General features: G+C 39.2%; 1 protein-coding gene across 1 annotated transcript in view; it reads right to left on the bottom strand.

The window, feature by feature from the left end:
• LOC130929510 (ephrin type-A receptor 4-A-like) overlaps positions 1-25,331 on the bottom strand; it is a 106,883-nt gene that overhangs the window by 23,721 nt on the left and 57,831 nt on the right. The window contains exons 6-10 of the mRNA XM_057856679.1: positions 13,110-13,265; positions 7,837-8,331; positions 2,197-2,321; positions 1,935-2,094; positions 1,739-1,850 (exon numbers count right to left, since the gene is read on the bottom strand). Of these exons, the coding sequence (XP_057712662.1) occupies positions 1,739-1,850; positions 1,935-2,094; positions 2,197-2,321; positions 7,837-8,331; positions 13,110-13,265 (1,048 nt within the window). The remainder of the gene's footprint in view (positions 1-1,738; positions 1,851-1,934; positions 2,095-2,196; positions 2,322-7,836; positions 8,332-13,109; positions 13,266-25,331) is intronic.

Genomic DNA, 25,331 nt, shown 5'->3' on the forward strand with positions numbered 1-25,331 from the left:
ACCATACAGTAACATTGGTATATTAGTATTTCCAGCAATGAAAGTCCGGAAACAAATCAACAAATTAATTAAATCAAATTAACTAATCGGCTTCTATTGAGGGCGATAGATGAACGAATGAATATTCATTCGCTTCCACCCTTCCACTTCAAATGGATTCGAGGTCCCCTAGTGATAAACTCACTCACAACAGAAGTAAGGGTAGGAAATCTGTTTTAGGACATGTCTACTAGCTAGCTAGATGGCTGTCTAGCTAGATTGATAGATAGCTAGATCATCCAAGATGTTGCTAACCAGGGAATGTTGATTGTGAAACTGAAGCATGACTAGAAATATAAGCCCATCCATCCATCCATCCATCCATCCATCCATCCATCCATCCATCCATCCATCCATCCATCCATCCATCCATCCATCCATCCATCCATCCATCCATCCATCCATCCATCCATCCATCCATCCATCCATCCATCCATCCATCCATCCATCCATCCATCCATCCATCCATCCATCCATCCATCCATCCCACCACCCACCCACGCCCCCACCCACCTATCCATCCATCCATCCATCCATCCATCCATCCATCCATCCATCCATCCATCCATCCATCCATCCATCCACGCCCCCACCCACCTATCCATCCATCCATCCATCCATCCATCCATCCATCCATCCATCCATCCACGCCCCCACCCACCTATCCATCCATCCATCCATCCATCCATCCATCCATCCATCCATCCATCCATCCATCCATCCATCCATCCATCCATCCATCCATCCATCCATCCATCCATCCATCCATCCATCCATCCATCCATCCATCCATCCATCCATCCATCCATCCATCCATCCATCCATCCATCCATCCAACCCTGAGTCCCTCCCGGATGACCGAGCCTCTCACCCTATCTCTTAGAGAGAGCACAGACAGCCTGCGCAGGAAACTCATTTCGGCGGCTTGTATCCGGGATCTTGTTCTTTCGGTCACGACCCACAGCTTGGTGAGGGTAGGAACGTAGATTGAATGGTAAATTGAGCGCTGCCCCTTTCGGCTTAGCTCCGTTTTCACCACAACGGACCGGTACAGAGTTCGCATCACTGCAAACGCTGCACTAATCCGCCTGTTGATCTCCCGCTCCCTCCTACCATCACTCGTGAACAAGACCTTTCATCCCCGAGGGCACACCACCTCTTTCCGACTGAGGACCATGCTCTCTGATTTAGAGGTGCTGATCTTCATCCCAAACGCATCACACTCTGCTGCAAACTGCTCAAGTGAGAGCAGTTGGAGATCACAGCTTGATTAATCCAACAGCACCACATCATCTGCAAAAAGCAGACATGCAATGCCAGAGGCCACCAAACCGGACCCCCTCAATGCCTCGGCTGCACCTAGAAATCCTGTCCATAAAAGTTATGAACAGAATTGGTGACAACGGGCAACCTTGGCAGTGTCCAACCCTCACTGGGAACGAATTCGACTTACTACCGGCAATGTGAACCAAACTCTGACACCGGTCGTACAGGGACCGAACAGCCCTAGAAGTATAATCTGTTTGTAATATTTTGAATCCAAGAACAAAATATTACAAAAAGTATAAGCTGTCTGTAATATTTTGTCCTTATATGGGATCTCGTATATTCTGTACAACATTGTGGCAGGTGAGTATACAGTACAGAGGTAAAATTCATGCTGCATGTAGTGTGTACGGATGTTTGTGTGCGTAATTACCTGCGACTAATAATGAAAATGGCTGCAGATATAAGCAAAAGAATTCCAACACCGCTCACGGACAGCAAGAGGAAGGCAGAGTTGACGCCTTCTCCAATCAGAGGGAAGGGATCTAACAGGAAACATATAACATAATGCATGATTCCTCACTCAAAACACAAACAAAACATACCAACAGAACTTCATTTTAGTGTACCTGAATTGGTGGCAAATTCAAACGGAGTACTAAACTCTCCATATCCGGCGGCGGTGCGAGCCCGCACGTGAAACACGTAGACGGTGAGCGGGTTGAGTCCCGTGACTTCCACGCTTCGGGAAAACGTCCTCATTATGCGGTACGACCTCTCCCTCTGATCCTGATGACAGAAGCAGCGTCCTTTGAGTATGCTTGACAACAAGTCTGTCTAACAAAATATTGGCATTCCAGACTGGGCTCCATTAACCAGTGGGACGTTCACCTTCTCATAAAACTTGACCTCATATTCTAGGATGACCCCATTGGGTTGATCTGGCTGTTGCCATGACAATGACAGTGTATGCCTCGTCACGTCGGTGACGTGAATGGATGACACAGGGGAGGGAGCTGAAAGACACAGAAAGATCGAAAACAATGACGTTGGGAAAAATTACATACTGTTAGAATATACAGTAAATTTGGGTCGCGAGAATGAGACAAGATGGGTTTTAACCCTTTATAAGGTCGTCATTTCACTCATTGGCTGCCAAATGATGGCATTAGACATGCAATCCATTTTGTTTTTGTGGCAAAGAAAAGGAATTAGATGCTATAGACAAATCCCCTGACATGAATCCAATTGAGCATGTCCAATTACTTTTGGTTCCTTAAAAAAAGTGAAGCATACTATACAAACTTTATAAACTCAATCCTCAAATTAAGGCCTGCATTTCCACACTTAATTGGGCAATGCGTGCAGAAGAGTGAAGTCCAAGGAACAGCAAACCTACTGCGCAGGACCATCAAGCTCCCTGGCCTCTGGTAGAGGACCCGAGCTTGAGATGAACAGCCACCCACCCTACCAGGGCAGATAGGGGGTGTGATGGAAGAGGTTTTTTTATACAGTGGTACCTCTACTTATGAACATCTCTACAAACGTTATGAAACGTTTAAACGGGAAAATATTGCCTCTTGTTAAGAAAAAAAATTCAGGTTACGAGAAGCAAAAAATACAATACCGTAAAGGAGATGTATTTACTTCCTGCTTTCATCTTTTAAATGTCACACCATAAGATCCTGCAGCCATGTTGGTCATAATATTTCCCATCATATCCTCCTGCTCTCCTATTGGCGTATTGTTGATGACATTTCAATTTGTGTGTTGCAGTACTGGTGCGACAGGAGTTGTTATCTCGGTTCGACGTCTGAGCCAAAAGACTGGAAGTCTCACGTTTTTGTCAGTTCATTACATTAGTAGCACATTAGAGTATACAGTTGGTCTCCATGTTTTTTTGTCATGAAGAGTGAGATAGGCGATAGTCACCATCGATCTCGTGAAAGAGGACATTGCCTCACCCGAAATGTAAGCTATATTTTTTTCTTTGGATTTTGTTCCATTGCATACATCTTCTATTTTTACCCAAATTATAAAATGTAATGTGGTGTGTCAGTAGTGTTTGGAACAGATTAGGGCATTTAAATGGAAAACGTGTCTCTATTTACGAAATTTTTGGGTTACGAGACAAATAATATCATAAGTAGAAGTACCACTGTATATACATATATACAGTAATTATTAATATTTTTAAATGATTTATTATTCGTTACTGTATTATTTTTTTTAATATAAAAGAATTCATAAAAAGTTCACAAACACAATATAAAGAAAATGAATAAATAGAAATGCACCCATTTTTTCTATTTGTGAAAAATACTTTTCTCTAATTTGGTATTTCACAAAAAAAAAAAAAAAATCACTGTGTACTTATGTATTCCCCAATTGCTTTTTATATTTGCTAAATATAAATTCAAGCATTAAGATTTATTAACTCATTGCCTGCCACTGACAGATGTCCAAATTCCCCCCCCCCCCCCCCCCCCCCGATTGACTGGGTGCAATTACTGACACTCAAGTAGAGAGAGGATTAGCGATCAGGCAGCATAGAATAGAATGTCAACATATCCACACTTACAAGCGATTCACATAACACTGGGTTCTGTACCTCACATTGCTGATTTATTTCCGCTCCATCCCACCTAATCACATCTCTTTCTGACCCCCCATTTCTCCTCGGTCATCAGGCCCCCCACATACCACTACAATATTCATAGTTAGTTTAGGCGTCGGATGTATTTCTTGTTGTTGTTTGTTTTTCTCTTCTGTCTCCCTCTCCTTTTCTATTTCCTAATAGACGAAACACAATGAATAATCACAATGGAAGTACTGCATATAATACTCCCATGTGATACATTAAAACTGTTCAGACCAATAGGACACTCAGATTCCCATTCTCTGTGTCAAGCAGTTGAACAGGACATGGTTTAGAAAATTTATTTAAACTGGGAGAACTAGCTATAAATGCTCATGTTTCAGTGCCACTGACGGTGCAATACGTCCAATCCATTTTGACTGAAGGGGGGCAGCCATTGCGTTAAAGTTGATTTCACTGCATAATAACGTCACAGTGAACATTTCTCGACAACCCCATTGACCCAATGCTCAAGAGATCTAACCTATATCTTATTCCGTCCTATTCCAGTGGGGCAAAACACTTGGCTCACACTGTAGCTCCCTTCGCTCCATTTTCCTAGGCTGCCTTCGGCTGTGAGTTGTGACGTGGAGCCATATGGTTGTGCAGGTTGAGGCTGACACATCCCAGGCACACGCTCATGTTGTGCACTCCCGGCTAACTTATTTCCCCGGGGTGTCTCAAACTTAGCAGGTGTGCCACTTTTCAAAATGCCAGCGCAAAGTTTGAAAAGCCAAGACAGTTGAGATGATTAGTAAAGAAATAAAAATAATGGAGGGCATCTGTGGGAAACAGCCCAATCTCATCCAACACCCTATAACTATAACGAAACACGCCATAAAATCTGAATGCCTTTTTTTAATGGTTAACAAAGAACATACGAAGTCGTAATCATATTTATTCATGAATTCCTCTTGCTATCGCACATTCACTTAAGAAGACCCCTATAATTAATTCAGCTATTGTTTAGTGTGGGAGGACAGCATAATAACTATGGCAACTATGTGATTAAGTTTACATTAAAGCTTCATCTATGAGAAAATGTTAGCAACTGATTGAGTTTTCTGGCTAAGGAAAATGTATATTTCTTTCATAAATTAACAGAATTTAGAACTAGAGCATTGATTGAACTCATTGGCTGTCATTGATGGCTCAATTGTGGAAATCACATTTTGGGTCAAGTAGGCCAAACTTGTTCACCAAGTGCTAATATTTTGGACAACATGACTCAAAATGTGGTGTTCACATTATTCATACATCGATACCGATACCAGTATCGGCGGGGGGGGGGGGGGGGGGGGGGTGATCCGGCCTGAAATGGTGGTATCGGTATCAGCGAGTACCAACATACAGGGCGCCCATACCATTTACCGGTCCGGTAACACTGAACGCATCTTTTTTTTCTCCTGACACTCACTACACTCTGTTTTGTATAATCACACATGATTACTTTGCATGCCAAGCAGCTATCGCTATTGACCTGCTCCAGACCAATGAGAGTGGGCCAATAGTTGCTCTTAACCAATGCCGGGCAGCTTTTTCATTTGGAGGAAAAACAAACAAGGAGAGGAAAATGTCGGCGGTTTCGGAATATTACAGCGTCGAGTACATTGGCTGGGGATCATGAACAGTAGGACGAGAAGAGTGAGGCAGCAAGACAGATGTCCGAAAAAATATCACCGAAATGACTGTTGTCTGTAACCTGCAGCCAAGTTTCCAAACTTTCCCTGCTTAGCTTGACAGCCAACTGTACAGCGTCGTACTTCATGCGAATAAATTCACGGGATCACACACACCGGCCAAGCTATTGCTGCTCAACTAGAGCATCCCGAAGTCAAAGGTACTTTACTTTTCTTGTCTTTTACTGAAAGAAATGCCGCAGTAATTTGAGACTTGTTTCAAAAGTCCTGTAGAAGGAAGCAAAGTATGCTAAGCTAAGTGTCTAAGTGTGCATGTGTGCGTTGTTTGCATTTGTGCATTGCTATAGACGGAGTTGAGTTATGTTGGTTCTGGTGCACAAAGAGGGAGGCTAATAGAGAGACAGGATGTTGTGGCCAATTATTATTATTATTATTACCAGTGTTGTTAATTTTAAAAAAGCTAAAATTTTAAAATTAAAAAAGTAATTAATTACAGTTACAAATTACTTCTCCCAAAAAGCAATTGCGTTAGTAACTCAGTTACCTGAATGTAAGAGTAATTAGTTACTTGGCAAAGTAGCTAGTGATAATTTTCATGTTTTTTTTTTCTCAAAAAAACCCCAAAACAAAATAAAACAGGTCACACAATGTGAAGTTTAAAGGGTTTTGGGGACAATTGGCCATAGCCCAATTCTTTACCCTCCACTTAACTAGACACAAGGGTATTGCGATAACTAGATAGATAACCTTAGCTATGTGTGGAAGTCATTTAAAATTGTGAATCAACCGTTAAAGTTTTTAAAATTGCTCCCGTTATTGCATTAGTTCCCTTCTGTCTACATTCAACATGTGTAAGTTTTAAAACTTTCATCATTTAAAGATAGATTTAAGTCAAGATTTTGCCGATTTAGGAGCATTTTAGATAAAATGTTACTTAGCTTTGCTAGGAAGGTTCTCTACATCAGAGCCTTCCTGAGAGGTCTACTGCTTTAAGATGGCGGCTGTTTACTAACGCATGTAGTCCTTAAAACATGTTGCCAATGCAGCCGTGTCTGTCAATGCATCTAATTCTATAATATGTGATATCTACTGTATCACGTGGGCGTAGTTTGTAGGCTATGGCTACAGTCAGGTATTATTGGAGAAACCTAGCATCGCGTTTGCAACAGCGTCTTCCCCACTCCTGCTCTGCTCTCTCGTCTCCGTGAGTCCATCTCTCTCAGACTTTTTTTTATTCAACCAACTTAGTAACGCATAGTAACGCACGCCTTTCCCACCTCAGTAACAGTAACGGCGTTGCCAAGATAAGAAAAGTAATTAATTAGATTACTCATTACTGAAAAAAAGAACGCCGTTAGTAACTTCGTTATATTCTAACGCCCGTTATTAACAATACTGATTATTACTTAGAATTTCATGAAAGTTTTGAGAGGTTTAAAAAAGTTCATTCAGAGTTATTATGTATGTATTTTTACATTCTTACTGTTGGGCTAGTGTTTTTACATGTTTTAATTTAACGAATTCAGCACTATTTTGGCTTTGGAGAGCAAAAAGATTATTCAATTATTGTCACCCATACCAGGCATGCAATGAAAAGTTCTACTGGATTCACTTTGTATTAGTCTTTTTCCTGCTTCGCAAAGGTAAACAGCAGCCCGACAAAGCCATGATAGCAATGATTTCACATCCAAGTATGTAGCTCTTTGGGTAAAAAAAAATAGATATATATTTAAAATACATATATACATATATATATATATATATATATATATACATATATAAATAAGCGGCACGGTAGTAGTGTGGTTAGCACGTCGGCCTCACAGTTCTGAGATCAACACTTCAATCCTGGGTTTCGGCCTTCTTGTGTGGAGTTTGTATGTTCTCCTCATGCATGCGTGGGTTTTCTCTGGGTGCTCCGGTTTCCCCCCCACATCCCAAAAACATCCATGGTACGCTAATCAAACACTCTAAATTGTCCCTAGGTATGAGTGTGCGTGCAAATAGTTGTCCGTCTACTTGTGCCCAGCAATTGGCTGGCAACCGATTTAGGGTGTACCACGCCTACTGCCCACAGTTAGCTGGGATTGGCTCCAGCACCCCGCGACCCTCGTGAGGATAAGCGGCTGAAGAAATGAATGAATGAATGTTTTAACAGTAAAATTCTGGCAAACACAGCTGCCGGTATTTTAATGTAAATACACCATGCTTTTTTTTGCAGTGCATGGTAGCATGAGATTGAACTGTTCTTACCAGCTTGATTGGTGGTTACAGAGACAGACACGCTCTGGGCTGCCCCAGCAGCAGCACCCTGGGAGACCCCGTTGCGTGCCTGCACGATGAACGTGTAGTGAGTATGAGCTCTGAGCTCGCTCACAACCACTCGGGTACCCCTCAGGCCCGTCTGGTCTGGAGAGAAGAGCACGTCTGAGCTGCAGGGCTGGCACAGCTGAGCGCCTGAGGCCACTCTGCCGGAATCTCTTTGATAGACGCCTCTGCCCGCCTGGACTTCATGTCCCACAATCCCCTGGTCCGACTGCATCCCTTGGCCACCAGGTAAAACGTCAGTTTGGGAAGCGCTACGATTCCCGTCACCCATCTGAGGATAGCCTCCGCTTTGACAAACGAGACACTCCAGGCTGTAGCTGATGTCGCTACGACCACCTAATCGGCGAGGGGGGCTCCACTCCAAAACCACGGAGGTCTCGTTCACTACCGAGATCAGTTGCTGCGGAGCTGATGGAGGCTCTGAAGAAGAGAAAAACAGATTTGAGTCAAAAGTTCCACAGGTTGTACAATGTTTTAAATAAATGTATACGCTACACAAACATAACAAAGAAGTTATACAGCTTGTCTCCTCTGGTTAATCGTGGGAGGAATGTTAGCACTTAATCCTCTTCGCCATTGTTCATTGTTTATGTTGGAATCTGTAGATTTGCGCTACAACCTCAAGACTTGCTTCTTTTCACACATTAGCCACAGTACATTTGCAACCGCGCTCTCCCACACAACTTTCTTATTAACCTTTAATAGGGCACTCACTGAAACAGTATGACAACCTTAGAGTGTTATGGAGGGCATAACCATAATTTATTTCTGTTTTTATCATTATATAGTCAATAAATCAACGGGAAGTGACCCAAATCAATAGGGAATGACCTATGGGAGTTGACCGACAGCCACGAGAGCATTCTCACACAATTTCTTTAGAAATTGCGTGAAATATTAACAAAATTAAAGTTTCTTTTTTTTTTATCTTCAAAAAACTAATTTGCACGGGGCACTGAACCAACAATTGATTAAAAATTTTGAATGTCATTTTTAGTTTTTACTTCTAAATGGTTAAAATTCCTTTTTCGAAAAAATGATTTTTCAGGTAACCTTGAAATGATATTATATCCAAATTGTGCTATGACATAATAAATGTTTTTTTTTTCTTCTGAAATTTGGCATACCCTACTAAAGAGAACATTTATTGATCGAAATAATTTTTAAATTGTGCCCTACTCTTTTCATGCTATTGACAGCATGTGATTGGACATTACTGTCATGTTTTGTGTGAGTTCTCAGTTCCCTTTTTTTCAATCAGGTATTGAATGAAAAAAAAAAGGAATGAGAACACACACAAAACATGACAATTACTAGTTGCCACAGAAATGTGAAATATTTTTTTCCCCAAAAGTAATTGACACAAATGTTTGATTCTTAAAGTTATACCTACCTTCCAAAGATGAACAAAAATATCATAGTATTAGCAGCTGGTTACCCTGGTAACCACGCACAGTATAATACATTAGAATTTATTCTATTTTATTGCTATTGTATTGTTGAAATTTTCAGTATTCTCTATGTTTTGCCACTTTAACACATTCAGAAGGCAACAGATGTCCAATGCATTTGGACTTGGATGGCTGGCAAGCCTCCCAGTACATATGGATTGGACGTCTTTCCCCGTCAATGGCACTGAAACATGACCACTCACATACTGTTTATAGATAGATCTTTTTTTTATGATGTAGTACCTTCCTTTTTTCCATTCCCACCACAAGACCACATGCTCCATATAGACATAATTAAGTTTAACAGCGGAGGTCTCAAAGCCAGGGCTTCACTGAGAAGTTTAGATACACAAGGAGAAAGAGAGCGTTTATTCACGTCCGAGTTGGAGTGGCCTAACAGGATGTGGATGGTGGTTTAGTCATAAGTAATAGGATCACTAAACAAGAGTTCTATTTAGACAAGTGCATGTCTAACTCTGTTGGGTCGGGGTGAGAGAAAGAGGATGCGTCGAGTTTGCTGCTATGTGCAAGGCGCGTCTGTTTTGGACGATAACGCATTGTTTTGACATGTTTTCTATGATTACAATTAGTGAAGAAATTACGCGTTCTTACCTAAATGGGAAAATGAGTGATATAAAACCCCTGCAGTACCGGAGTTTGCCACTGGAGGTTGGTTTCAAAACAGAATCATTTACATGTAAAAATGTTTGATTTCAACATCAAAATAATGCAGTGGTAGCCCTACTTATGAACGTCTGTACATAAGGAATTTTCAGGTTATGACACGCCTCAACGGGAAAATGTTGCCTCTTGTTATGAAAGACATTTCAGGATACAAAGGCAAAAATACAGTATGGGCTGCTACTCGCAGCTCCCAGAGTTTACTCAACGTAACACACTTATTTGCCACTGGAAGACTTGCATCTTCCAGGCATCCAACTGGCTAAGAGGGACCTATACTGTATGTGTGTATAAAAGATTTATTCTGAATTTTGGAGCATTTACATGGAAAACGCGTCTCAATTTACAGAATTTTCAGTTTACGAAACTACTTCCAGAACCAATAAATTTTTTAAGTAGCGGTACTACTATTCTATTTACAGAATGGTACAAACTTTGAATTTGGTCTGTATGGCAACATGATTGCTTCATGATAACCGTACGGTGGATGAATTTGAAAAACTAACTACTCACATGCATTTTAAGACTCATTTGTCCAACATCAGCACTTTTCGGCCATCTAACGTGTAGTGTAGTTTAAGGTAAAGCTCTTGAATTAGTGGAGGAAACATTTTTTTTGCTTGTTGGTAAATACAAGTGCCATCGAAGCAAACTAGTGTGAACTATTAAGGTTTTATTATTATATAAATTGTGATGTTATCTTAGACCAGTACTCTTCAAATAGTGGGGTGCACCCCCCAGGGGGCCGCAAGCGATGCCGTGGGGAGACATATGCGACCAGTGGGAACATACTTTTTTTACCGTACTAGAATGAAGTGTAATTGCACATCCACTCAGTGGGAGGCAGTGGCACTCTCATTTTCAGAGTGTGCGCAGTATTTTTTAACCAAACAAGAACACACAGCAAAGAGCACTGGAGACATGAAGAACAAAGACAAGCAAATATGACAAAGCGTATGTAGCATTTGGCGTTTAGCTTAAACTTTTAATAAAGTGGCAGTCAAGGAAAGACCAGTATGCTTTCTGTGTCTAAAAATGTTTGCAGCGGACAGCAGGAAGACAAATCAATGAAGACGTCACTTAAAGACATTAGACCCCAACCATATTGATAAGCCACTTGATTTTTTTTTCAGCGAACACGTGCTGAATATTGACAACAATTGTCCCGCTTTTTCAGTGTTACATCAGTAAATCAGCGAGCACTGTCAGGATCATATAGGGTGGCATACCAAGTTGCTCAGTGCAAATAACCCCACACCATAGCAAAGGAGCTGATACTGCCTGCACCAAAAATAAAAAATACCTCCGTCCAATGACACTGTTGTTTTTTTTCTATTAATTTTTGTTTTTTAAGTTAAATTGTTTGGCATATTGTCCTCATTAGTAAATGTTTCTAATCAATTTGAATGTATTATTATTTATTGATGTTATTTAATTTTATTTTTCTGTATCAAATGGTGAAGAAATGTAGCATGAGTGTATTTTTTCAGTTTGGATGTGACTTCATTTTTTTTCTTTTTTTTTTTTAATTTAGGTAAATTGATGCGCTTTAAGTTTTTTTCTGTTTTGTTCTGTACAGTTTGTTCTGTATTAACTATGTTAATAAAGGTATACCTTAGACTTCATAATGATATTGACGGGTCAGATTCGACCCTCACTGCGCCATGCCTTCAAGTAGGGGGCCATCGCACAATTCATTTCAGTTATCCGCAGTCGGTTACATCGACACATGCAGCGATCCAACGCTGGATTTATGTTGAAAAAGTACTAAATCTGTACCGCATACAAGCAGAAGGAATTGTCTCAGGAGTGATTTGTTCGAGGATTCAAGGTAATTATTATATTTTTTGTTTTTTCCAGGAATTTTCAACGTAGAACGCTCTTTGTTGTAAGGCTGTCACCACATTCTCTAACAGACTAGCATCATTCTTCAACATATTTAGGTGAAATAAATGCTAACTTCCCCTTTTTTTTTTCTTTAAACCAAGAATCGAGACTGTTTTACGTCCATATCGATAACGAATTCAGGGATTTAAGCATTTATTCACAAGAATTTTCACCGGGAAAAGCTCTGTTTACATATAGCGGCCACACATTGACTGACAGACTAGCATCGAACTTTGACATATTTACGTAAAATAAATGCTAACTGCAAGTTTTTTTGCTTTTAACCAAGTATCGAGACTGTTTTATATCCATATCTAGAAAGAATTCAGGGATTTAAGCATTTTTTCACAAGAATTTTCAACAAAAAAAGTTCTTTGTCTGTGATTCCACTCGGTCAGCTTTGACGGCACGCCAACAATGAAGGCCCCCTATTAATCGGCCCCGCGTCCCATGTCCCGTCAGTATCATTATTAAGTCTATGGGTATACTTTATTGTAAGTTGAATTATATTTCTTATTTTCTTTAATATTAAAAATTACACAATGTTATGCAGAGGTGTACTTATAATAATCATTTTATAGACAAATGATGCTATTTACTGTGATGGCAGAGAGTTGGGGGGGTGCAAAACGTTTTACATCTTACTGTGTGTGTGTGTTGGACGGGGGGGTGCAAAAGAAAATAATTGAGAAGCACAGTCTTAGACTGAGAAGCGCTATTCTTGTTTGACTACAAATCGTAGATCTGAGCGTGTAACACCTTTGGAAATGAGTCATCTTCATATTCTATATAGAGACCAACCAATATATCATCCAGCTGATATATCAGGCCGATAAATTGACTCTTTTTTCAATATTACAATAAAAAAGCCGATATATACTTGGGTGGGAGTCTGCCAGGTATATTTTTAATGTTAATCAGATGAACACACGATTCCTCAAAAATGTGTGCTATTGGCATTTTTTTAATACTACCATTCACGTTCTGAATGCAAGTGTTCAGATGACATTGTACCACCCAAAAGCCCCATATATGGGCTAACGCGAATGGAAAACATGGTTTCTGTCGAGGCACCACGCTAAATAGAGAAAAGTGGGGAGCAAATGGAGAGCACTTAAGCCACGGGTGACATCAGCAAGGCTTAGTATTTTTTTTTTTTTTTCTGTCTGTAGTTCTTACGGGAACAAGCCATGGAGGGAGGGTCGCCATCAGCTCGGAAGTATCCGGAATGGCAGTCACAAACCGTCAACCCTTCTCGAAGTGAATAGCTGTGTGGAGGACACTTGGAGCATCCTGCATCAGATGACCTTGACTTGTAGAAACCAGCAGGACACGCTGCAAAGAGACACAAAAGTAACATGTTCATCACATTCAAATGAAATTAGCTTGACCTGAACTCACAGCAAAGTTTAAATCCATTCCCATGTTTTTTTAGTTAAGTCTGCTACAAAAATAATGCAGATAATCAAAAGTTAATGACCAAATTACACAGGTAAAAAGGTCATGTGTATCGCGGAGGCTTTGGTCACCAGTGTGGCATTTCGCCCGCATCCCGAGTTGAAGCAGCACTGATGTGCCAGCACTTTCCTGCAGCTAATCATCACTGATCATCAGTGAAGCCGTTAATACACGAGGAAAGGCAGCTAAATCAAGCTGAGAAAGAAGACATTCAGCGAGCTACTTGCTCACTCTGTAAATTCAGAAATGGTAAAAAATGAAAACTGAGGAAATTCCTAGTGTCGGCTGGGTGTTGTTATAAATCCTATTTTGTTATGTAAAAATAAGGCATATGTATGTTGCGGTAAAGCTTGTGGTACTTTACAGTTTATTTTTGTTTTTTTTTCCCAACCAGCTCAAATGGATTGGACATCTATCGCTGTCAATAGCACTGAAAAATTATCATTCACTGCCAGTTCTCCGAGTTCAATCCATATCTGCTGTAATTCTGTTAGCTATACATTACATCTCTCAGTGATGTGTGAAATAGAAATTTACTATTCCCTTCAGTTCCAAAGAAAATGCTGATTTTTGCAGTGTTCCAGAGAAACGTTTGGACGACTGACAAAGGTAGACCTGAGGTAACCCAACATTCAGTTTGGTTTGTCTTTGCCCTTGAGAGAAAGACTCCAAACGACACATTTAAAATATCGCTAGTGTTGCCCACCCTGCAAGCAATATAATCACAAGTGAACCTTCACTGGTTATTCACTTGCCTGTTTCCACCATGTTGACCAGAAAGGCCAGACAATGAGATAATTGTCACAAAGAAGAGTCTTTGTATGGCTGAATACAAACAACTATATTTCTGTATGCTTAAGTTATAATTTTAGTAATTCCAGCATAAATTTGTACTTTTACCATTTTCTGGGGGAAGATTGGTCTAGTTTGGTCTACTTCAAAACAAAAGTGAGGTTAGTGGACAGGCAGTCACTTGGGGCTCCGAAAAATAAAGGGGGCCCCTCAGGGCTGCCAAAATGTACTCCACTGGCACAACAAGAATTGACCATTTGAAATGACACCGCAGTAGCAAACCCCCCTCGTGGGGGTCAATCCCATTTGCCTTAGCAACCTTACCTTGACACTCATTGGACCCCGCATATTTCACACCAAATCAAATCAAACTTTGTCACGTTGCTGAGCATGCAAATGCGAAAAGTAAAAACTTACAGTACGTGTATCAATTTAAGTGTGTAAATTTATTTACCATTTATTTATTTAACTAACACTATTAAAACGTTTCAGATATATTGTCTGCCAACTTTATATTTCTTTTAATGTGGCCTTATACATTGTTTACTTATTTATTGTACATTTATGTGTGAAAAAAAACATTTTTGCTGTGTGTTCAGTTGATGTGGGAGTCTTGCTTGGAGTCACAAGATACCCTAGCAACACCACTGCTTCCAGGTTATATCGGCCTCTGATTGGTCTGTTGTTCATGCGCACTGCTGTGATGCTCATCGACAAACAATTTTGTACATACATTCCCCAATTGCAGGTGACTGTGCACCGGAACCAGCGTCTGCTCGCCAAGTTCACATAGCAATCACGTCTGCTGAACGCCTAAGTGCGCCAGATGCGGCTGGGATCATCAATCTGACAGTCCAAATGATAGGTTAAGCACTGATCTGGGGCGAACCGTTCAAACTGGACACACTAAAAATCTGAAATTCAACGGTCAACGTGTGATGTCACAACAGCACGCACCCTGAAGGCGGGCATCAACTGCAACACTAAACAGGAGACCACGCAGGACACAGGTCACGTCATCTCAGCTTACTGAAGTTTTTATGGTAAGTGCTTTATCAAAGTCATAATAGCGTTTTGAAGTCACTTCTTGACTACTAAACAAGTTATTCAATTGAGCTTTAATAAAATGGGCGGTGTATTCAAGTGATCAAAAATAAATTCGTATGTAGAGGTACCACTATATCCCATAGATTTAAAAAAAAAAAAAAAAAAAAAAAGACTGATTTACAAGATTGAATGCCTCTTTGGAAGAAGACAGAAGTTGTTGAAGGTTAAAAAGGTAGATGGTGCCACATATGGACAGCAGTGGACTGAACCGGTCTTAAAAACAGTGAAGAAAATAGGTATTTGAACACACTGCTATTTTGCAAGTTCTCCCACTTAGAAGACAATGGAGGAGTCAGAAATTTTCATCATCAGTGCTCTCCACTGTAAGAGGGATATAAAAAGAAAACTCCAGATATCACAAAGCACGGTTTTTTAACTATTTATTTGTGTGATACAGCCGCAAATACGTATTTGAACATCTGTCTATCAAGGCAAGGCAATGCAAGGCAATGCAAGGCAATGCAAGGCAAGGCAAGGCAAGGCAAGGCAAGGCAAGGCAAGGCAAGGCAAGGCAAGGCAAGGCAAGGCAAGGCAAGGCAAGGCAAGGCAAATTTATTTATATAGCACAATTCAACACAAGGCAATTCAAAGTGCTTAACATCACATGAAGATCATAAAAATCACATTTAAATCAATACAACGTAAAAACCAAGACAATCAAAATCAGAAATAAAATTATACATAAAAATCGCATTTAATAACAAATAGATTAAAATAAATAAATAAATAAATAAATAAAACAAAAACTACTACTAATAATAATTGAAATCAGCAATGGAGATAAGCACAAGAGGAATAGAAAGCAAGTAGATTGAAATATATAGACAGTTATAGATATGCAGTGCTAAACAAAATGTGTTTTTAGCCCTGATTTTGTCTATGACCTTTTGGATGATGCAGAGGAGCCATGGGAGCAAGTTTTGTGGTCAGATGAGAGTAAAATTGAAACGTTTTGGTTATAATTCCGCTAACCGTGTTTTGACGAAGAACAATGGTGAGTACTATCTCAAGAACACCATCCCTACTGTGAAGCATGGGGGTGGTAGCATCATGCTTTGGGGGTGTTTTTCTGCGCATGAGACAGTACAAGTGCACTGTATTAAACAGAGGATGACTGGGACCCTGTATTGTGAGATTTTGGGGAACAACCTCTTTCCTTCAGTCAGAGCATTGAAGATGGCTCGTGCCTGGGTCTTCCAACAGGACAATGACCCAAAGCACGAAGCCAGGAAAACCAAGGAGTGGCTCCATAAGAAGTATAACAAGGTTCTAGCAGGCCTAGCTGGTCTCTAGACCTTAACCCAATGGAAAACCATTTGAGGGAGCTCAAACTCTGTGTTTCTCAGTGACAGCCCACAAACCTAACTGATGGGTAGGCCGAGATCCCTCCTACAATGTTTGCAAACCTGGTGAAAAACCACAGGAAACGTTTGACCTCTGTAATTGCAAATACAGTGATACCTCAGCTCACGAACGCTTAAGCCCACGAACTTTTCGCCTCAAGAACATTAAATTCGCGAGCATATAGTCTCTGCTGACGAACTACTTTTCGGCAGACGAACCAAACCACGCGGTCGAACAACGCCACGAGAAGCTGACGCATACTCACGGCGTCCGAGTTCGTCCCCTCCCTTTCATTTAGTGCGGACGTGGTTTGTGTTTGATAGACATTTTGGACCATATTGAGTGTACTTTTGCTATTATGGGACCGAAAAAGACCCCACTACAGGCTAGTGTTAAGCCTAAGAAGACATTAAAGAAAATAAGGTATATTTTTGTGTAGTTTTAAGGCTTATTTAGTAGAAAATTTTGTTTTATGGGGACCTGGGAACGGATTATTCTCATTTTAATGGTTTCTTATGGGAAATAAATGTTCGGAAGACGAACTTTTCGCCTTACACACACTTTCTGGGAACCAATTATGTTCGTGAGCTGAGGTATCACTGTATACTCTACTGTACCAAATTTTACCATTCATTTTCTCAGGTGTTCAAATACTTACTTTATTTGCAGCTGTATCACAAGAATAAATTGTTTAAAAAAAAATCATGCATTGTGGTTTCTGGATTTTTCTTTGTAAATTATCCCTCTCACAATGGACATGCACCCATGATGAAAATGTCAGACCCCGCCATGATTTCTGAGTGGGAGAACTTGCAAAATAGCAGGGTGTGCAAATACTTATTTTCTTTACTGTCCATATATGGTTCCCTCTGAATCATTTTGCTGTGGCTGGTCACAATTTAACTTTGAAACCTCCAATTAAATGCAGTTCTGTTCATTCCCAAGCGTAAGTGAGATTTACAGCAGTGAAAAGCTGCATAAAGAGAGGAGTGTCTTTCCCTGCTGTGCACTGAGAGGTTTGCGAATTGACAGTCCAACAATGCAGTAAATGAGAAGGTAATTACCCATCTTCACTGCCATCGGTGAAACCGATGAGATTTTCCTTTGAAATTCCTGAGGGAAACTCCTCAATTTGCCTCCATAGCAATCATTCACCTTTTTGATCATCAAACCATATTCATCATTCTGGTGCTCAACTCTCCCACGATTCCAAAGACGTGGAGACATCCCAGTTGTAGCGAGAAGAGATTGTGTCAGAGTGCTTTATGACTCTCAAGAGCAGATGAGAGGGAGGAAAGCTCACCTCCGTGAAGTTGGTCTCTATCAGATGCAAATTTGTATTAAAATGATGTCAATCGTTTGTGCTACGTTTGTGCTGTAAAAAGTTTTGTTTGTGCTGCCATCATTTTTAAGATATTTACAATTCTTTTATAGGTCAATCTGAGGTCAACCAACCCCCCATTTTGATTTAAAATGGCTAAAAATAGTGTCAATAGTTTATGCTTCATTTGTGTTGGTATGGTTTTTGAGATATTGAGATACTAATTTCCAGTGATGATATCACACAGCCCCCCATTTATTGCAAAATGGACCTGAAATGGTGCCATTCGTTTATGCTACCTTTGTGCTGCTATCGTTTTATAGTTATTGAGATATTAATATTGAGGAATGACGTCACTCTTTATCGTAACCAACTCCTACGGCCAGTGTTTTCAGCGGTGTTGTTAATTTTACTTTAAAAAAGTAATTAATTACAGTTACAAATTACTTCTCCCAAAAAGTAATTGCGTTAGTAACTCAGTTACCTGAATTTAAGAGTAATTAGTTACTTGGCAAAGTAACTAGTGATCATTTTTATGTTTTGTTTTTTTTTTTCTCAAAAAAAAAAAAAAAAAAAAAAAAAAAAAAAAAGAAAAAAAAAAAAAAAAAAAAAGGTCACACAATGTGAAGTTTAAAGGGTTTTTGGGACAATTGGCCCCAGCCCAATTCCCAATTCTTTACCCTCCACTTAACTAGACACAAGGGTATTGCGATAACTAGATAGTAACCTTTGCTATGTGTGGAAGTCATTTAAAGTTGTGAATCAACCGTTAAAGTTGTACAATTGCTCCCGCTATTGCATTAGTTCCCTTCTGTCTACTTTCAACATGTGTAAGTTTTAAAACTGTTTCATCATTTAAAGATAGATTTAAGTCAAGATTTTGCCGATTTAGGACCATTTTAGATTTAAAAAAAAAAAAAAAAAAGTAGGTTCGCTAGGAAGGATCCAGAGCCTTCCTGAGAGGTCTACTGCTTTAAGATGGCGGCTGTTTACCAACGCATGTAGTCCTTAAAACATGTTGCCAATGCAGCCGTGTCTATCATTTGCATCTAGTTCTATAATATGTGATATCTACCGTATTGTGTGGGCGGAGTTTGTAGGCTACAGTCAGGTATTATTGGAGCCACCTAGCATCGCGTTTGCAACGGCGTCTTCCCCACTGCTGCTCTGCTCTCTCGTCTCCGTTAGTCCGTCTCTCAGACTTTTTTTATTTAACCAACTTAGTAACGCATAGTAACGCACGCCTTTCCCGCCTCAGTAACAGTAACGGCGTTGCCAAGATGAGAAAAGTAATTAATTAGATTACTCACTACTGAAAAAAATAACGCCGTTAGTAACGCCGTTATATTGTAACGCCGTTATTAACAACACTGGTTTTCAGTAACACGTTAACACGTTACTGTAATCATTCATGATTACTTTCTTTCAGTAACAAGCAATCTAACGAGTTCATTTTTGAAACCATTAATCTGATTAAATTTAATTTCCTTTGTGTCTTTGTGTTACTATTTTGTGAATGCCTCATAATGTATGTAGAATGAAGGTCTGGACTGTTGTCATGTACAAAGAGCATGTTGCTCTTGATTTTAGGAGGGACATCACATGTCACGTTTTCCCAACAGAGGACAAAAAAAATGGGTCACGTGTATTACCATGCCGTGAGCGCTGAGGGTCTCCGGCCATAACGACTTAGCCTAGCTACCTCATCAGGACGTGAACAATCAATGAAAGAGGCAGGAGAAATACCACAAACAGCTGCATTTGCTCACTGGAAATACAGCCATTACTTCACATTTCTGTCCAGTAAAAATGCCAAAAATTTCTCATTGCGCTGGCTCAAAAACACTGTCGACCGCTAAAAACTACCATTCAATTCAAGGAACCGCTTGGAATTACAGCACAGCGCTGTTAAACTCGAAGCAAAGCCTAAAGGTAACGAGAGCACTTCTACAGTTTGAAACCAGCCACGTACATTTTATAGTTACAGTTTGTAATCATAGGCAGAGTTTGAGATTTGTGGGGGGGCAAAACATGTTGATGGACACACCTCGTCATGTTTGTGTTTTATCTATTTACATTGTAAATTCTCACTGAATATATCAAAACTTTGAATGGACATGTGGAACTATGTACTTGGCAAGAACAAGTGAAATAACTGAAAACAGGTTTTACATTCTACTTTCTTCACAGTACCCACCCTTATTACTCTTATTACTTTTTCGCACAATTTTGACACTCTTTCAATGAGCGACAAGATGAAGACACCTGAAAAAGTTCTAACTTCACAGTGCACAGGTATGCCTTATCAGGGTTAATAAGTGGAATTTGTTGCCTTTTCAAAGGTGTTGGGCCCATCATTTGTATTGCATTTAATAAGGTGTGTCCAAACTTTTGGCCTGTACACAATACACAGTATATACATCTTGACTCGGTTCAAGCTCAGTTGTTTAAAGATATTCTAAATATCCATCTTGCCTCCTCTGGTGTAGTTTTGGCTAAGCAAAGCAAAGGACCGTCTCTAAGGTGCTAGTCACAAGAACTGTTCGAAAAATAATTTGGACCGATTATGACATACTTTGAAGGATTCTTGTTAATTTCGTTTGGTTACTTAGTTACTTTGATAATAGAGTAATAAGTAAAGTAACTACATTACTTTTTTGAGGCATAATCAGTAATTAAATTACTTTTTCAAGAAATCTGTGACAACACTTCCCACGGCTGACGGGGCGTACCAACTCTCTAAATAGCAAAAGGGGTTTCCCAACAACTAGCGCAAACATAGCACAAACAAATAGCAGTCCAATTTGCATTAAATTGGGGGCTTGAGAGATAAGATTTGGCGTGATGATGTGACTCGCGTTTTACAGCACAAATATAGCACAAACGATTGACATTATTTTTAAATACATTTGCATCTGATGGGGGCCAACTTCAAGGAGGTGGAAAGCTCCATTTGGGTTTTCAAAATGATCAAAAACAATCTATGTATCGATATGCAATATAGACACAGATAACATATTTGATTGCAAAAGTATAGATAAAGTTATTTGTTCAGAAATTTGTTGTTCATTCTGAAATAGCTTTCGTATCATGATTTTTTTTGTATAATGAATCGTGCTTTACATGTAAATTGCCTAATTTGTTCCAAGCTATATTAAAACCACATTAAATTTGCTTGCATATCCTCTGATTGCTGGTCTTTATTTTTAATGCTTTGTCGCCTGCTAGTAGTGCTTAACTGTGACCAGTAGTTTGTTAGGCTCAGTCTACAGACGTTATCACATGACTACATCAGTTCATAGCAAACACGGAGTGCTAAAGACAAGCTAATTCAAACCATTACTTGATACTTCATCTTGCTGTTTGTGCCATGATAAAGAATCGCTTGTAATTTATATTCTTTTGTTTCATATATATGAGCATTGTGTAGCACATTGTTGTGAGTATATTTTATTTTTTTACATTTATTGTCAAACGTAGTTACATTATTGCATTGATTCAAACAGTTATTATCTATTACAGTACGTATTATCTATCGTATGATGAACATTTTTTTATATACATGAAGCAAAAAGCTTCAAAAAAGTTTTTGTAAAATGGACTTTTTTGTGTACCAAAGCTTTCGTATCTCCAAGTACCACTGTCGGGTATGTTTTAGTGTTTTCTTTGTTAACTCAGTAGCTGCCATTGATGATGCAAGACCTACAATCCATTTGAAGTGGAAGGGTTGGCAGCGAATGAATGAATCACTGCCAATCCCCTCACTTCAAATGGATTGGGCGTCTTTTAAGTGATAAACTAATTTAACATAGTTTTAATTTAATTGTAAGAGCCACATGATTGGACGTCTCCATCGTAAATTTGTTGACAATATTCATTTCCTACACACAACAATGAACTGCAGAAAACTCCAGAAAGCCAATTTTTATAGCTTATTGATGCCAATTTAAGCTAGCCTGCATGCAAAGCTGTTTTGTAAATTCATTAACATAAATCCAATAAAACAATAAAGATAAAATACAGGGCTAGTGAGTAAACAGCGCAATGAGGGAAAAGAGAGGAGAGGCTTCCGAGAACTTGATGGTTGATTACAGGGATAAACGAGGCTTTGCCGGAAGGGTAGCGCGGCGTCTTTGTCTATGTCCGACCCGAGCGCATATGCTGAGGTCAGAATGAGGAAGAAAAGAAAGCATCTGAAGCCATAAACTTCTTTCAGTCTCTCGGTTCCCTTTCCGTCTGTTGTTTCTAGGGTTTTTTGGGGCTTTTGCGGCAGTTTTAAAGTGTTTGAAGGGAGTGCAGGAGGGGGCGTGACCTGCAATAAGAACTCTACTAGTGTGCTGAACTCATTTAAATTCACAGTAGAAGGGTGATTTTTAAAATTAATATTATATATAAATATATATATATATATATATTATATATAAAAATATATATATATATATACATATATTCTATTAACCCCTTTATGCCTGAATTTACATTTAACAAATACATATAAAAGATTAGTGGAATACAAAAGTACATAGAAATAGTTTTAATACAAGAGTATTAAACATAAAATTAAATTGAAATAATAAAGCTAAAAAATAGAAAATCCTAAAAAATACAAAAGAATAAGAAATAAAATAAAAAATAGAAGATCAATTGCTTTTTTTCTCATACAAAAAGAATAAATAAAAAAATCCAATTGATTTATTTTTTGGGGGGGTTAAATCAATAAAAAAAGAGGACTTTATTCATGAATTCCTTCTTTTTTATTTATTTAAAATTTTAATATTAATTAATTTTCTACATCTAATCAGTTTCTTTGTAGCTTCATGTTTTTTTTATTTAAGATTAACAGATTTTTAGTTTATTTATTTCACTAAAGGGGTTAATTAATTCCATCTACTATGTTGTGCACAATTTGGCTACTTGGGACAGTATTAAAAAAGAAACCTACAACTTTTTTGCAGAGGATAAAGAATATATACCTGTAGGTATTGCACTGTTTGCAGTGAAATATGTTGCTTAAAGCATAAAAAAATAATGTTACAAAGATAATACTTGTTAGCCTGTCAATGGACTTTCCAATTATGGGTTAGCATTAACACACTGGCTGCCATTTACAGGGATAGTGGGAGGGGTGGCAGCAAATGAACAAATCTTCGAATGGATTTGACGTCCGCAAGCAGAGGTGGGTAGTAATGCGTTACATTTACTCCAGTACATTTACTTGAGTAACTTTTTCAGAAAAATGTACTTCTGAGAGAAGTTTTACCACGGAATATTTTTACATTCACTTGAGTAGATTTGAAGAAGAAACACTACTCTTAGTCCACTACTTTGGGCTACGCAAGAGTCGTTACATTTTTCCTCTTTATTCTACATATTGACTTGATTACGCCAGAGATGCCGACAGTAGCTCTACCTGTTTCACCAATGAGATGTCGCAACAATAAACACATGACTACATTATACCATTCAGAGGTAACAATGTTTTTTCTCCACTACAGGGCACTTATGTTCTTTGGATGGGTAATGAGTCATAGTATTGTGGTCTAAATTTGATGACTGTTGTGTCATCTCAATGGAATAATATGGTCAAGTAATAAGCTCGGCAACTCCGCAGGGTCCCCAACCATTGGGCCGAGGACAGGTGGGTAGTAATGCGTTACATTTACTCCAGTACATTTACTTGAGTAACTTTTTCAGAAAAATGTACTTCTGAGAGAAGTTTTACCACGGAATATTTTTACATTCACTTGAGTAGATTTGAAGAAGAAACACTACTCTTAGTCCACTACTTTGGGCTACGCAAGAGTCGTTACATTTTTCCTCTTTATTCTACATATTGACTTGATTACGCCAGAGATGCCGACAGTAGCTCTACCTGTTTCACCAATGAGATGTCGCAACAATAAACACATGACTACATTATACCATTCAGAGGTAACAATGTTTTTTCTCCACTACAGGGCACTTATGTTCTTTGGATGGGTAATGAGTCATAGTATTGTGGTCTAAATTTGATGACTGTTGTGTCATCTCAATGGAATAATATGGTCAAGTAATAAGCTCGGCAACTCCGCAGGGTCCCCAACCATTGGGCCGAGGACCGGTACCAGTCCGTGGCACACGCTTCTACCGGGCCTCAGAAAAAAACCAAAGAATTTGTTAACGACGGCAATCTGGCCTGTGCCTCTTGACTAATCTGTATAGAGACTTGCGCACATCGCCCTCTAGTGGTTGGCCGCCATTACTGGGGTATTTGCACACTACAGCAGCCCAGCATCAGTCAATGTATACAGTAATGTTACCTGCTGTTGGCTGTGTGCTGCGGGCGGCGACATCTTTGGACAGCTTTTTCACGGGGAAAAGGCCACCTGCTCAGTCAGAAGAGGAGCCTACAACAAGTTTATTCTGCATAACATGTGGCTAAAAGCTAGCAAACAAAGCAACAAAAGCGAATACACTGAAAGCATCATGCCTTGTGGCGCACCGTGTTGCTAGAGCAAAGAAACCTTTTACGACTGGAGAAGAACTCATCATGCCTGCGATTGAGGATATTTGCAGTTTTAGGAGAGGCCGTGGTCAAAAAAGGTTGATTCAGCGTATTGTGAGTTACATTTTCCGCTGCACTTAATGTTCATTTTTAGTTATATTATATTTGCTGTAATTTTTCTGACACACTTTGCCGCTCCATGAAAAAAAGGCCCACATAACACCGGTCCGTGGTGCATAAAAGGTTGTGGACCATTGGGCTATAGTGCAGATTAACAATAACAATTCATATATACTGTAGATTAAGTTGTGCTGAGAAAAAAAAATACACCAGAATAAAAAAAATTTTAAAAATCAGACATTGTAAGCAGTTACTCACAGTGTTACTCATTACTTGAGTATTCTTTTCAACGAATACTTTTTCCTTGTACTTGAGTAAATTTTTGGATGACTACTTTTACTTTAGTAATATTATTTGGAATTAACACTACTCTTACTTGAGTAAAAAGTGAGTCCACAAGTGACAAACTCATTTAAATTCACAACAGAAGGATAATAAGAGTCATATAATTGGACGTCTAACATCGTCAATGGCTCTGATAGAGTTAACCCAAAGTGAACCCTCTTGCACGCAAGACTGATGCACAGTCAACACAAAGTATATCTTTGTTCAATTAGGCATGTTAGGGCATATCACCAAGAACTGCTTTTGTAGACTCAACACTTGGAAGCATACACTAAATAGACCATAGACATCTTAAAAACCTGGGACAGAAGCAACTCGAACAGATGGTTGTTATCCAGCTCAAAATAGAAGATGATATTGCTGCTACAGCTTCAGAGCTAACACACTTCCTGGAAGACTGACTTTGTTGCCGCGTGTTTGTGGATGTTTT

The sequence above is a fragment of the Corythoichthys intestinalis genome, chromosome 14, assembly GCF_030265065.1.
Source record: "Corythoichthys intestinalis isolate RoL2023-P3 chromosome 14, ASM3026506v1, whole genome shotgun sequence".
Lineage (NCBI taxonomy): Eukaryota > Metazoa > Chordata > Actinopteri > Syngnathiformes > Syngnathidae > Corythoichthys > Corythoichthys intestinalis.